At 50.1% G+C, this 14,184-nt stretch overlaps 1 protein-coding gene across 1 annotated transcript in view; it reads left to right on the forward strand.

Moving 5' to 3' along the window:
- The window catches only part of PIWIL2 (piwi like RNA-mediated gene silencing 2), a 46,192-nt gene extending 33,660 nt beyond the window's left edge, over window positions 1–12,532 (forward strand). The window contains exons 20-22 of the mRNA XM_038746698.1: window positions 8,232–8,485; window positions 8,749–8,856; window positions 10,571–12,532. Of these exons, the coding sequence (XP_038602626.1) occupies window positions 8,232–8,485; window positions 8,749–8,856; window positions 10,571–10,727 (519 nt within the window). The 3' untranslated portion in view covers window positions 10,728–12,532. The remainder of the gene's footprint in view (window positions 1–8,231; window positions 8,486–8,748; window positions 8,857–10,570) is intronic.
- Window positions 12,533–14,184: the final 1,652 nt, after the last annotated feature.

The following is a 14,184-nucleotide window of genomic DNA, read 5'->3' on the forward strand; positions in this document are numbered from 1 at the left end:
TGCTGTGTGACGTTGGGATAGTCACTTCACTTCTCCGTGCCTCACTTACCTCATCTGTAAAATAGGGATTTAAGGCTGTGAGCCCCATGTGGGACAGGGACTGTGTCCAATCTGAGTAGCTTGTATCCCAGCGCTTAGTACAGTGTCTGACACATAGTAAGTGCTTAACAGATACCATTTTTTAAAAAAACAGTCTCCGGAGGGAATCCTGACTCTGTGGTTTTCAACCGTTGCCAGCAGAGCAGGTGAAGCGCTCTAGTCCAGTGCTCTGCACACAGTAAGCGCTCAATAAATACGATTGATTGATTGATTGATTGAACTTGCTGCCATTGTCTTTCCAGGATTGAAATTAGTCTCTCTGGACTTCCGTTTCATAAATCTCTGAAGAGGTCCTTTCCCACTAACCCCCCCGCACCTTGCCTCGAACCCCCCGAGACAGTTTTAACCCCATTCTGGTAGGTGTGGTTAATTTCAGCAGCCGGGAATGCAGCGTGGCCTAGTGGATAGAGCACAGGCCTGGGAATCAGAAGGACCTGAGTTCTAATGCCGCTCCTGCCTCTTGTCTGCTGTGTGACCTTGGGGAAGTCACTTCACTTCTCTGTGCCCCAGTTACCTCATCTGTCAAATGGGGATTAAGAATGTGAGCCCCATGTGGGACGTGATCCGCGTCCAACCTTGTATCTACCCCAGTGCTTAGTACGGTGTCTGGTACATAGTAAGCGCTTAACAAATGCCACAAAAAAAAAAGAGATGACGTGAGAGCAACCTGACAGGAGGCACTAATAATGGAGAAGCCCCCTGGATGTGAAATTGAGGCTCCTGAATTTTACTTCCTGCTCTGCCGCTGAAGTGCTGTGTGACCTTGAAGGAGTCATTGCCCACTCTGTGCCTCAGTTTCTCCCATTTTACCTTGGGAGAAAATAGACCCTCACCTTAGATGAGGTGTAACAACTTTTCATTGTACTTAGTGCTAGCAGATTCCTTGTAAAGGGCAGTTATTTTTCATCCGTGTCTTGGGGTAATGCCCTAACTTCATTTATGATGGGCGGAAATGGGGTATATTGTTAAAGCTAGGCTCTCAGTTATGGGGAATTTGAGCCTCTTACTTTATGCTCGCTCTCTTGAGGAGGTCATCTTGCTCACCTAAAAAGGTGAGGACCTGTGGAAGCGAACATCTGGGTATTTCTAGGGTGTTTTACTGAAATATCCTGTGACCACTTCCAATTTAATATGCCAGAAAGGGAATTCTTATCTGCCCAGCTAAACCTTCTGTTTTCAAATTTCCTGTAATATCTCTTTCTTCCTCGTCTCCTCCGCCTCCTCATCAACAGCAGCAGCAGCAGGGCCTACTGCGTTTATTGTGGGAGGAATCCACAGAAGTACAAGATGTGGGCACAGCCCCCGAGCTTACGATATCGATCAGTCAGTTCTCTTTATTGAGTGTTTACTCTGTACAAAGCACAGAGTGCCGGGAAGAGGACATTGTAACAGTATAACGTACGTTCCCTGCCCACAGCGAGCTTTCAGTCTAGAGGGGGAGACAGTTAAAGAAATTACGGATCGGTACATAAATGCTGGGGGGCTGAGTTGGGGGGTGAATAAAGGTGTGACACAGAACAGAATGGAAGCGAAGGAAACGAGGGGTTAGTCAGGGAAGGCCTCCTGGAGGAGATATACCTTCATCATCATCATCATCATCAATCGAATTTATTGAGCGCTTACTATGTGCAGAGCACTGTACTAAGCGCTTGGGAAGTACAAATTGGCAACATATAGAGACAGTCCCTACCCAACAGTGGGCTCACAGTCTAAAAGGGGAAGACAGAGAACAAAACCAAACATACTGCTTTGACAGGGGGAGGGTAATTTTCTGTCGGATGGGAAGAGCGGGAGGGAGTTTCAGGCCAGAGGCAGATCGTGGGCGAGCGAGATAGGACGAGATCGAGGTGCAGTGAGAAGATTGGCGTTAAAGGAGCGCAGTATACAGGCTGGGCTGTAAGAGAGTAGTGAGGTGAGGAAGGAGTGGGCAAGGCAACTGAGTGCTTTAAAACTAATATAAAGCCAATATAAAAGAGGGGCCCAGCGGACAAATCCACTCAGTTCTCCTACAGTGCGGAGGTTGTGTTCTTTCAGAACCTCGCCTGCTGGAAAACACAATGTAAGACTCGCTCCATGCCCAACCTCGCCTTGAAGCAGCGTGGCTCAGTGGAAAGAGCACGGGCTCTTTCCCGTTTCCCGTTTCAAATCCCGGCTCTGCCAACTGTCAGCTGTGTGACTTTGGGCAAGTCACTTAACTTCCCTGTGCCTCCGTTACCTCATCTGGAAAATGGGGATTAAAACTGTGAGCCCCCCGGGGGACAACCTGATCACCTTGTAACCTCCCTGGAGCTTAGAACAGTGCTTTGCACCTAGTAAGCACTTAACAAATACCATTATTATTATTATTATTATTCTGGAAAACACAATGTAAGACTCACTTCACATCTGACCCCGTGCGTCCTTCCCACCCCGCAGACACGCACGTTGTCGGAAGCACTTTCTCTGGTTCTCTCGGGGTCAGTCTGCAGTGTGTCGTAAAAGCTTGTGTCCTGGTGGAACCGAGTGGATGAGGAAGAGCGTAAATCCAGCAAACGATTAAAGCAAGAGTAAGCAATTGAATGCCAAAGAGAAATACAAGAGTGCGAAGGTGGCAGAACGGGCGGCCTGATCAGGGACGTAGGGGATTGGTGGGGGAAGGAGGTGGCTTTTGAGAAGGGCTGTTAAGGAGGGGAGGGACACCTGATGCAGTGGATTAGAGAACCTTGAGCACCACGGTACAGTTCGTGAGTTATCTTGGAAATCAAATCAGTTGTGTTCACTGAGCACTTATTGGGTGCAGAGTGAAAGAGCATAGAGGGAGCCGGGGATAGCTGAAGGCAGCAGACTCGCAAACTCGGGGTGATCTTTGACTCCTCTCTTCCCTTTGTCTTCCCCAGTCAACCTGGGATTAAGTCCCTGATCCTTCCTCAAGAGTACTTCATTAATCTGTCTCTTTTTCTCTTCACTCCTCAAGCACCAATCCTAGAGTGCCCCTTTGCTGATCTGCCTGCCTTTCCTTTCTCTCCTTTTCAGAACACCGGTCAATAATAATAATAATAATAATAATAATAATGGCATTTGTTAAGCGCTTACTATGTGCTGTATATATGTATATATGTTTGTACATATTTATTACTCTATTTATTTTACTTGTACATATCTATTCTATTTATTTTATTTTGTTAGTATGTTTGGTTCTGTTCTGTGTCTCCCCCTTTTAGACTGTGAGCCCACTGTTGGGTAGGGACTGTCTCTATATGTTGCCAATTTGTACTTCCCAAGCGCTTAGTATAGTGCTCTGCACATAGTAAGTGCTCAATAAATACGATTGATTGATTGCAAAGCACTGTTCTAACCGCTGGGGGGGATACAAGGTAATTAGGTTGTCCCACATGGGGCTCACGGTCTTAATCCCCATTTTACAGATGAGGGAACTAAGGCACAGAGAAGTGAAGTGACTTGCCCAAAGTCACACAGCTGACAAGTGGCGGAGCCGGGATTAGAACCCATGACCTCTGACTCCCAAGCCCGGGCTCTTTCCACTGAGCCACACTGCTTCTCTACTCTCATCGCGCCCCTCCCCAACATCTTTCAGGTACTTCTCCTCGCATCCAGCCCCCAGCTCTCAGCCATTGGTTTTTAGGCTTTTCATCCGTGGGCTTCCTGTCCTTTCCCACCACGTCTCACACGATGCTCTCTGTTGCCTTCAAGCCAACAGCCTCCGCATCCTTTGCACTCGAGTCTCATTGCTCCCACCGTTCTTCCCACCTAAAATACTCTTCTCTCTCACTTGGCCAAATAATAGTAATAATAATGTTGGTATTTGTTAAGCTCTTACTACGTGCAAAGCACTGTTCTAAGCGCTGGGGAGGTTACAAGGTGATCAGGCTGTCCCACGGGGGGCTCACAGTTTTAATCCCCATTTTACAGATGAGGTAACTGAGGCACAGAGAAGCTAAGTGACCTGCCCAAAGTCACACAGCTCACCCCTTTCCCTTCTTTCACTACCCTCCCCTGAATCCACCTCCTGCCCAGAGCCTTAACTAACGAAGACCCCCTTTCTTTTGGTCATGCTGTCTCCTCGTGTAAGTACCTAAAACTCTTGGTATATATTGGAGTTATTTGAACCCCTGCACTGGATCTGATTGCATTTCTGATCCGTCACATCGTTTTTCTTCACCGCAGATTATTAGCTTCTCTAGGCTAGGGACCCGGGCTCTTTATTCTTTTGTCATTTCCCCACAGCACTTAGTACAGTACCTCGCACAAAGTAGGCCCTAAAGTCATCCTTTTAACAGTGACGATGATAAATCTTCCTCCTCCTCTGCTCTTCCCTCCCTTTTCTCCTCCCTCTTTGCCCTCTCTTTTCCTCAGCGCTTAGAACAGTGCTTTGCACATAGTAAGTGCTTAATAACTGCCATCATCATCATCATCTTCCCCAGCGTGGCTCAGTGGGAAGAGCCCAGGCTCGAGAGTCAGGGGTCGTGGGTTCTAATCCCGACCCCGCCACCTGTCAGCCGTGTGACTTTGGCCAAGTCACTTCACTTCTCTCTGCCTCAGTTCCCTCATCGGTAAAATGGGGATTAAGACTGTGAGCCCCATGTGGGACAGCCTGTTTATCGTGTATCTACCCAGCGCTTAGAACAGTGCTTGGCACATAGTAAGTGCTTAACAAATACCAAAATTATCATTATTATTATTATTATTATTATCATCACCCCCTTACCTGGGAGCACATTACCACCTCCCTCCTTTTCTGGCCACATCTGTCACCTCCTGTTCTTCTGCCCTGCTGAAGATGAAACTGAACCGGACCCACTCCTGCTCTCTTTCATCTTTACCTCGCTTCACGAGCCGCCACTTCCGTGGCCACTCGCTTCCACAGCCAACTCTTCTCCTTCCCCAACTCCTGTTTCCCCCAGCAGCTGCTCGCCCCACCATCTCTGCAGCCAGGTAGGATCTCAGCTGCCACATCACTTTACCACCCCTCGGGAACAGGAGAAAAGGACACTACTGTACCACCATCGCTGCTTCGGAAACCTGAGCACCCCCAAGCTCAAATCCTGGAAAAGGGAACAAGGAGTTGGCTGTCGGGTGCAGTAGGTCAGTGTGATGTTGTGGGAGAACCAGAGAAGCTCAGGGGAAGAAGAAAGAGCAGGAAGTGGAGGCGGGGGGAGGAGAAGGAGCAAGGTTTTTTTTGTGTATTTGTTAAGTGCTTAATTTGTTGGGGTAAATATAAGCTAATCAGGTTGGACGTAGTCCATGTCCCACGTGAGTCGTAATCCCCATTTTACAGGCGAGGGAACTGAGGCAGGGTAAAGTTAAGTGACTTGTCCACGGTCAAACAGCAAACAAGTGGCAGAGCCAGGATTAGAACCCGGCTCCTTCCGACTCCAGTCCCGCTTCTCAACCTGGCTGTCTGGACTGGAGAGTGGCCTCACACTGCAGCGTCATCATCATCATCAATCGTATTTACTGAGCGCTTACTATGTGCAGAGCACTCTACTAAGCGCTTGGGAAGTACAAATTGGCAACATATAGAGACAGTCCCTCCCCAACAGTGCCCACTCGTCAGGGCGGGGAACAGCTGTCTGAACTCTCTCTTCCATGGTGCCCGGACTCTGAGCAGCAGGTTGCCACGGTGCTGTCGCCCCGCTGCCTTTGCAGGGGTCCCATCTGCACAGAAGCAGGAAATCGGAGGTGCAGTCAGCTGAATCCCAAACCTTAGGCGGGCTCTCCGAGCTACCGCCTCGCTGCCTCCTGGTCGTGGGAGAGGGAGGGCAGGGGCCTGGAGAAGCAACGGGGGACTCTGGGAGAGAGGGCTGGCAGCTGCAGGGTAGGCTGCGCCTTGAGATGCTGCCCCGGAGGGGCAGGAATAATAGTGGTGTTTGGTAAGCTTTGGCTTTGTGCTAAACACTGAGGTAATTACAGGATCATCAGACCAGACCCAGGCCTTGGCCCTTGTGGTGCTCGCAGTTTCAGCTGGCCGTGGGATTAGCTATTTAACCCCCATTTTACAGCACCAAGAAATGATTCAGACTGTGAGCCCCATGTGGGACAGGGACTCTGTCCAATCTAATTATCTTGGATCTGCCCCAGGGCTTAGTACAATGCTGGGCACATGATAAGCTCTTAACAAACACTCCAGGGATAATTACTGAGTTAAGTGACTGGCCCAAGGTTGCATATGAGAGCTGAGATTACAACATGGGTCTCCCAGTTTCCCCGCTGTTTCCACTAGGCCACGCTGCGGTATTTAGGTTTTTGATGCCGCAAGTATAAATCGGTTTCTTTTGGCCAGCTAGTTTCCCCCGGGGCCCACGGCAGCTGGAGCAGTTCTGTTGTCCAAAGCCTAAAGCGGTAAACTCTGAGTCAGAATTTGGAGGTAGCATTTAGCCCCTTCTTTGATCTCTCCGGCTCGCCTCCTCAGCCTTTGGATATTGATCCCGAGCAAAGTCTAGAGCTGGAGAATCAGGGGCCAGAGGTGAGAACTGTGGGTTTGTGGCGCCGTGAGGCTCGCGGGCCCTGTGATCAATACCCACTTTTGTTAGCCGGGAACATCTTCTGAGAGGAATCAACGACCATTCCTACGCCTGGATCGAACCCCGTCACGCCTCGCTGCGATCACCAGGCCGTACGCCTGAACTCTGACCCGTACTGATAACAAGAAGGAGCGCTTTCACAAGGGCCTAGACAACACGTACAAGCTGGTTCCGTAACAGGACGGCCTCATTCTAGGTGCCCTCCGTCCCGGGAGTTGGTTGCCAATTGGAAGCAGACCTCTCTGCCCTGTTCATAGCACTTTTTACACGTGGATTGCCCCTTCGATCAACCAATCAATCGAATTTATTGAGTGCGTAATGCGAGCAGAACACTGTATTAAGCTCTTGGGAGAATACAATATAATAATGAATGGATACATTCCCTGCCCACAATGAGCTCACGGTCTAGAGGGGGAGACAGACATTAAAATAAATAAACTTTGGATGTGTACTCAAGTGCTGTGGGGCTGGGTTTGGGGGAGAATAAAGGGAACAAATCAGGGCAGCGCAGAAGGGAGTGGAAGAAGAGGAAATGAGGACTTAGAGAAGGCCTCTTGGAGGAGATGTGCCTTTAATAAGGCTTTGAAGGTGGGGAGAGTAAAAGTCTTGCAGATATGAAGAGGGAGGGCTTTCCAGGCCAGAGGCGGGGCATGGTGGTGCTGCTTATAGTGACAGGAAGAATGGGGAGGACAGGGTTTGGGAGGGAAAATAAGGAGTTCTGTTCCGGATATGTTAAGTTGGAGTTGTCGGCAGGACATCCAGGTAGAGATCATCATCAGTCGTATTTATTGAGCGCTTACTGTGTGCAGAGCACTGTACTAAGCGCTTGGGAAGTACAAATTGGCAACATATAGAGACAGTCCCTACCCAACAGTGGGCTCACAGTCTAAAAGGGGATGTCTTGAGAGCAGAAGGAAATGTGAGAGAGAGCAGGGCTGGAGCTGTAGATTTGGGAATCATCTGCATAGAGGTAGTAGTTGAAGCCGTGGGAGCGAATGAGTTTTCCGAGGGAGTGGGTGCGGGAGGAGAATAGAAGGGAACCCAGAACCGAGCCTAACTTTCCTTCCGGGCAACGTGGCTTTGAGAAGCAGCATGATTTAGCGGGTAGAGCACGGCCCTTGGAGTCAGGAGGACCTGGGTTCTAATCCCGGCTCTGCCACATGTCAGCTGTGTGACCTTGGGCAAATCATTTCACTTCTCTGGGCCTCAGTTATCTTTAAAATGGGGATTAAGAGCGTGAGCCTCGTGTGGGATAGGTACTGTGTCCAACCTGCTTAATTTGTATCGACCTCAGCACGTAGTAAGCACTTAAAGAGTACCATAATTATTATTATTAATGATTAGTCCAAGCTTTTTAAGAGTTGGGACTGAGCAGGAGCTGACTTTTGGCAAACCTGACCTCCAGGATCCCAGTTGGGTTCAGACACCCAGTGCTTAGAACAGTGCTTGGCACATAGTAAGCGCTGAACAAATACCATCGTCATTATTGTTATTACTTGGCGGCCCCAGCCCAAGGCAGGCAGGCCTGCATCAGTCTCTCTACAGACTTCAGTCCGGCTGTCCCTTCACCCCTAGGCCGAGGCCCTCACCTCGTGTGCCGTTTTGTTTCAGATGAACCACTGCCTGCCGGAAAAGATTGTGGTGTACCGGGATGGGGTGTCAGATGGCCAACTGAAGATGGTTGCCGGTTACGAGGTCCCCCAGCTCCAGACGTGCTTCAGAGCTTTCGATAATTACCAGCCTAAGATGGTGGTGATGGTGGTTCAGAAGAAAATCAATACCAACTTGTATTCAGCCACCACCGAGCACTTCGCGACCCCGGCCCCGGGCACCGTGGTGGACCACACCATCACCTGCCGTGAGTGGTGAGTGAGTGGCCCTCTGCCTGCCTCTGGAGGGGCACTTAGCTTGGTATATTGGGGGAGGGAGGGAGGTGGTGGAAATCGATCAATCAATCAATCGTATTTATTGAGCGCTTACTGTGTGCAGAGCACACAGAAACCAAGCAGTTGCCCTGAGTTACACCATCCAAGGGTGTACCTCCTTCTCTGGGTGCCGCCCTACCCATGCTTCACCCTAGGCCCCCTAATCCAACCCTGGTCACCAGCTTGGACGTTCTCCCCTCCAGGGTGGACTTCTACCTGCTCGCCCATCACGTCCGGCATGGCTGCGGCGTCCCCACCCATTACGTCTGCGTACTCAACACTGCTAACCTGAGCCCAGACCACCTGCAGAGGTGAGCCGGCGGAAAGCGTGCCTCCCTCGCTTTAGCCGTAGCCACGGAGTCAGCTAGGAGCCCGCCAGAACCGAGTATTTCCCCGTTGCATTTCGCAGGGGCATCCTTAGCGGGCCTCCAACCCGAGGCAGGGCCGTCAGGATAAGGGTTTTGTGAGCGAGTGAGGGTTCTGCCCTTAAATCCCTCCTCCGTCTTCAGAAACTACCACCCTCTTCCCCACCCTCACCCGTAGGCCTCCCTGCAGTCCCGAGCCCTGAGCCCTAAGGATCGCCACCACTCCTGTTGGCAAGCGGGACTCTGGGGAACCACCACCACACGGCGCAGCAGCATCATCATTCGTATTTATTGAGCGCTTACTATGTGCAGAGCACTGTACTAAGCGCTTGGGAAGTACAAATTGGCAACATATAGAGACAGTCCCTACCCAACAGTGGGCTCACAGCAGAAAGAGAGGGGTGATTGGGAAGGGTGCCAGGGACTCTCCTGGGGCATCCCTGAGGCACTGAGAAGCGGCGTGGCTCAGTGGCAACAGCCCGGGCTCGGGAGTCAGAGGTCGTGGGTTCTAATCCCGACTCCGCCACTTGTCAGCTGTGGGACTTTGGGCAAGTCACTTTGCTTCTCTGGGCCCCAGTTCCCTCATCTGTAAAATGGGGGTCAAAACTGTGAGCCCCAAGTGGGACAACCTAATAACCTTGTATCTATCCCAGCGCTTAGAACGGTGCTTGGCACATAGCAAGCGCTTAACAAATGCCATCATTATTATTTTTATTATTATCCCTCCAGACTCCTGGTGGTCAGGCGGGTTGGGCCCCCCCTCACCCTAAGCTGCATCATCGTCATCATCATCAATCGTATTTATTGAGCGCTTACTGTGTGCAGAGCACTGTACTAAGCGCTTGGGAAGTACAATTTGGCAACAGATAGAGACAGTCCCTACCCAACAGTGGGCTCACAGTCTAAAAGGGTCTAAAAGCTGCAGGGTCGGGGCAGTTGCCAGGTGGATGGAACGGCTCTGGTTTCTTGAAGTCTCTGGGTGACAGGGTTTACTTTAGGAGTGGAAAGAAAATTTGGCTACATGGGGCTAATTCAGCCTTCCCAGCGACCTGGTCAGCAGCCCTCCAGGCTACACCCGAGGTGGCCAAGCTCTCAAACTGAAGAGCCACAGATCCAAAAAGGATTCCTTTAACTGGATCAGCGAGTGGGGTGCCATGGAGAGGGATCGGGTGGGAGGGTGGTGACGAGGGGCAGCCAGGGTTGGGGCCGGGTGTCGCCACCGCCCAAAGAACTGGAGCTGTAGATAATAAAACTGAACTGGAGCAAGTGGCCCACTGTGAGAGAGCTGTGAAGATCTGCGGTTTCACTTCCCTTTGTTTGACCAGTGCTCCTGGCTTTAATTGCCCACCCTTTTCCACTTCAGCCCCGGGCCTACCCTGACAGGGGCCTTACTCTGCCCCTGGTTGGGTTCTGGCGGAGGCGAGCCGGAGACCCCGGAGGCGAAGGGGCTCACCCCGAGCCGCTGGCTTCGGTCAGTTGGAAAACCGGAAACCTTTCCACTCCAGGGGCGATCGGCTGTGAGCGCCTTAGCGGCTTTCCCTGAGCTCTTCCGCTTGCTGGAGTCGAAGGGAACGGGCGTTGTGCTACCCGTTCCCAAGCGGACGGGGAGCCCGCCCACGCCGGAGATTTTTCATCGTTCTGTTCTGTTTTTGGCCTCCAGGTTGACTTTCAAGCTTTGCCATATGTACTGGAATTGGCCCGGCACCATCCGGGTCCCAGCCCCCTGCAAGTACGCTCACAAGCTAGCTTTCCTGTCCGGCCAAATCTTGCACCACGAACCAGCCATCCAGCTGTGTGATCGGCTCTTCTTCTTATAATGCAGAGAGCCAGTCATCGATTGGGAAGGCACGGTCAGTCTCCGTCCTGGGCTTGAGCAGGGACCCTCAGTTACTCTTCTTCCATGAAAATCAGAGACTAAAGGATTGAAGTTGGGTGAATCAATAACTTTCCCCTTTCGTCCCCAGTAGCCCAGTGTTTTACATTTTATATTGGTCTTATTTTTAACCTCTTACTCCGGAAGGACACCGGGCTCATTTTCAGCCCTAAGAATGTGCTCCAGGAGCTACTGTGTCCCGTGGGAGAGTCGGGAAGGAAAAGGAAAGTGTGGGCCAAAGTGAGTGGAAAGAAAATTTGGCTACATGGGGCTAATTCAGCCTTCCCAGTGACCTGGTCAACAGCCCTCCATGCTACACCAGAGGTGGCCAAGCTCTCAAACTGAAGAGCCTGCCCTGGAAATTTCCCCTCCCTCTCTTGTCACCTCTGATGCCTCAGGCAGGAGCCAGGGGAAGTGCTTTACACGCAAGGGGGAAATGGCCAGTTGGAAGAGGAGGAAATGAAGCCAATGAAAGCCGAGTTTCCTGAGGAGGCAATTGCCCGCAGTGGCAGGTGGAGAAACCGGTACGTCGGCTGCACCGGTCGCTTCACGGTATCCGGGACTTGACCACATTTAGGCCTAAGCGTCAGAAAAGGCAGGCTGAAAAATCCTAAAGAAGGCGGGTCATCCAGTTCTAGTTCTGGGATGCCGGCCTGCTGAGCCAGCCTCTGTTGCGTTCGGTTCCTGGTCCAAGGGTCATCTGAACAGGAATCAGAAGCGCGTTCATCCTGGAAGTCTCCTCTTCCGTTTCCCACCTGTCAGCCAAGAGTAAACAGCAAAAAAAATTCCCATTTCAGTGCACGGCTCTACACACCTACTGAGAAACTCAGCAGCGAACCGTGACTCTGCCGCACGTATGTTTCAGCGGGGTTTGCGAACCCATCTGCATATTGACCCACGTCACTACGGTTCGACCCACCGTCCCTGCTGCCGGGCTTGCCCGTCTGCCACCTTGCACAATGCCCCCGCTTCCCGGATGTTGGGTATCTTTGCTAGGAACCCTTCAGTAAGCTGATTTTAGCAAGCGCGGTGTTCATACATATCAAAGTCCAGGCATTGCCAGGAAGATGGGTGTTTGTCTTCTCACAAAAATTAGGGACAGCATGTTCCCGCTGGCGAATGAGTTCCTCTTAAATTAGGTTCGGGTTAATTCCCCTAAGAGGAGGGCCCAATTTCAGAAATCTGTCCCCAAAATCCTGCCTCTAGCACTTTCCCCTCCCTCTTCCTCATTTTAATTTTCTCCATTTAAAAGAAAAATGTTATTTAACTCTTGGGGGTAGGAGAGCGAGGAGGGAGGGACCTTTCGTTTGCCAACATGTTGAAGGGAAATTTGGGGCAGGGAAAAAGCATAACCAAAAAAACTTTAGGGTTGGAGCACAGGGTCCACAGGAGGATGGGAGATGGAAACACTTCCGTTCCTCCAATACGTTTCTGGTTTATTTGTTTTTTGGGGGGAAGGAGGTGACCTAGAATTTTAAAACTGTTCAACCACAAACATGTGGAGTGGCAAGGGTGTGACATACCAATTTTCTTCTTCTCCCTGCAAACATTTTGAATTTTCCTTTCGAGGTGACATTTCCTGAACTGTTGTCTGTCCGTCTTGGGTTCCCTAAGTAATGCGAACACTTTCCTGCTGTTTAGTCTTAGTTTTAATGCTGAACGATTAGGGGCTGGCGGGGGAAGAAGCCCACAACAAAAACCATCTGAAAAATGTGCAGTTCTACTCAGTAAAATGATGATGTGTCTTTACTAGGGTACTTTCCCTCTGGCAAGCTCAAGAGTTTTGGGAGAGTCCTCTATTTATTGTCTTCCCCGGAGGGTTCAGTCTTTCCTTAGCTGCCAGGGTGGTGTGATTTCTCAGAAAGTGCCCATGGCAAGTGCCTGGGCACAAAAGAGCCTGTATTTTTCATCTTCCTCCCCAACAGGCAGCAATTTTCACTGAACTAGGGAAGAGCCAGCTTCGAAGACACCTGGCCCTTCTTTAACTTTGTCGCCTGTTGGATCTCAAAGTACTTGACAAACGTTAACCCTCCTCTTGATTCAGTATTTCTCATCTCGTTTTCCAAAGCTTTCTCCGGGAGGTCTGACATCGCTGACCATTAGTTTCAAAGTCTTCGGGTTCTAGGCTGCCCAGAGTGGAGTCAGCACTGTTCTCCCAGGTGTTTTCAGTGTGCGGTTTGGATAACACGCCGCGGAAGGATTCGGGAAAACCTTCTTCCCATCACAGGTCTGCTCCAGTATAACAAGATTTTCATGCTAGTACAAGTAGATTTGGTGTAATGTAAGGAGAAATGGTCACCTGCCCTGGCGTGGAGGTAGGAAGCATGGGACCTTGTTGCCTCAACAGTATTTTGTTTGCGCTTTTGCAAGTTGACAGTATTTTAAATACAATGAAATAACAGTGAGTGGCAAGCATTCTGCTAGTGGTGGGCAAAATAATACAGGCATTTGCTCCAAAAATATCAGTCACGGAGGTAGCTCTGAACCATCTACAATACCCGTTAATTCTCACTGAACCAGTGGTTACTAGAACACAATTTTCCCACACCTGGAAAAGCAGAAGTTAAAGTAGAAATAACGACAACGCTGTTAAGTATTGCCATTAAGAGTTCGTTTTTCCTTGAGTGACTCCACCCCACAGTTTCATTCTTAGTATGAAAGGGAAGGCAGAAGGCGGAGCCCATCTGTGTAGTATGCTGAGCGTGAGACATTTCTATCCCTATATGCCGATGAAAAATAATACAATAGAAAGATTCTGAAACATTTCTGACAAATTTTAAATTTCATTGTAGCCTGGGCTGCAAAGCCGATGGCCTGGTTCAAATTGAGGAACTTCAGGGAGTGATTTTCTCTCCCTGTCACCTGTGTTTCTCCCTCTGCAGGGTAAGGGAAATAGCCTCTCCCCCTCCCTGTTTCTCAGGACCGATGGGGAATGAAACTCCTGAGGATGATGGATGAGTCTTAATCCTAGTTCTTAAGGGATGAGCAAGAGAAATTAGGTAGAGCGCTTTGAGCTCCTAGGAGAAGAGAGCATTTCTGACGTCGAGTTCCTTGTGGGCAGGGAATGTGTCTACCAATTCTGTAGGATTGTACTCCATCAAGCCCTTAGTGCTGTGCTCTGCACATACTAAGCACTCACGCTCCGCGCTGATGGATCAATTTCCTGATGCTGTCAGGAAGCGATTTGATTTTAGCCTTGGTCTTGTTGCGGTTCAATTGACGATCACTTATTCTCAAGGAATCAGCCAAAGTCTAGGCTGTCTGTGTTTTTGGGTTGTTTTTTCCCCCCATTACAATGGTGATAGGAACAAGGGGCAGTTGTCTAGGCCCCTTCTGCTCCGGAAATTTGTGTTCTCTTGTTTTGGCCATTATAACGATGCGAAAGGACAGATTGCTTGCTT

The sequence above is a fragment of the Tachyglossus aculeatus genome, chromosome 5, assembly GCF_015852505.1.
Source record: "Tachyglossus aculeatus isolate mTacAcu1 chromosome 5, mTacAcu1.pri, whole genome shotgun sequence".
Classification (NCBI taxonomy): Eukaryota; Metazoa; Chordata; class Mammalia; order Monotremata; family Tachyglossidae; genus Tachyglossus; species Tachyglossus aculeatus.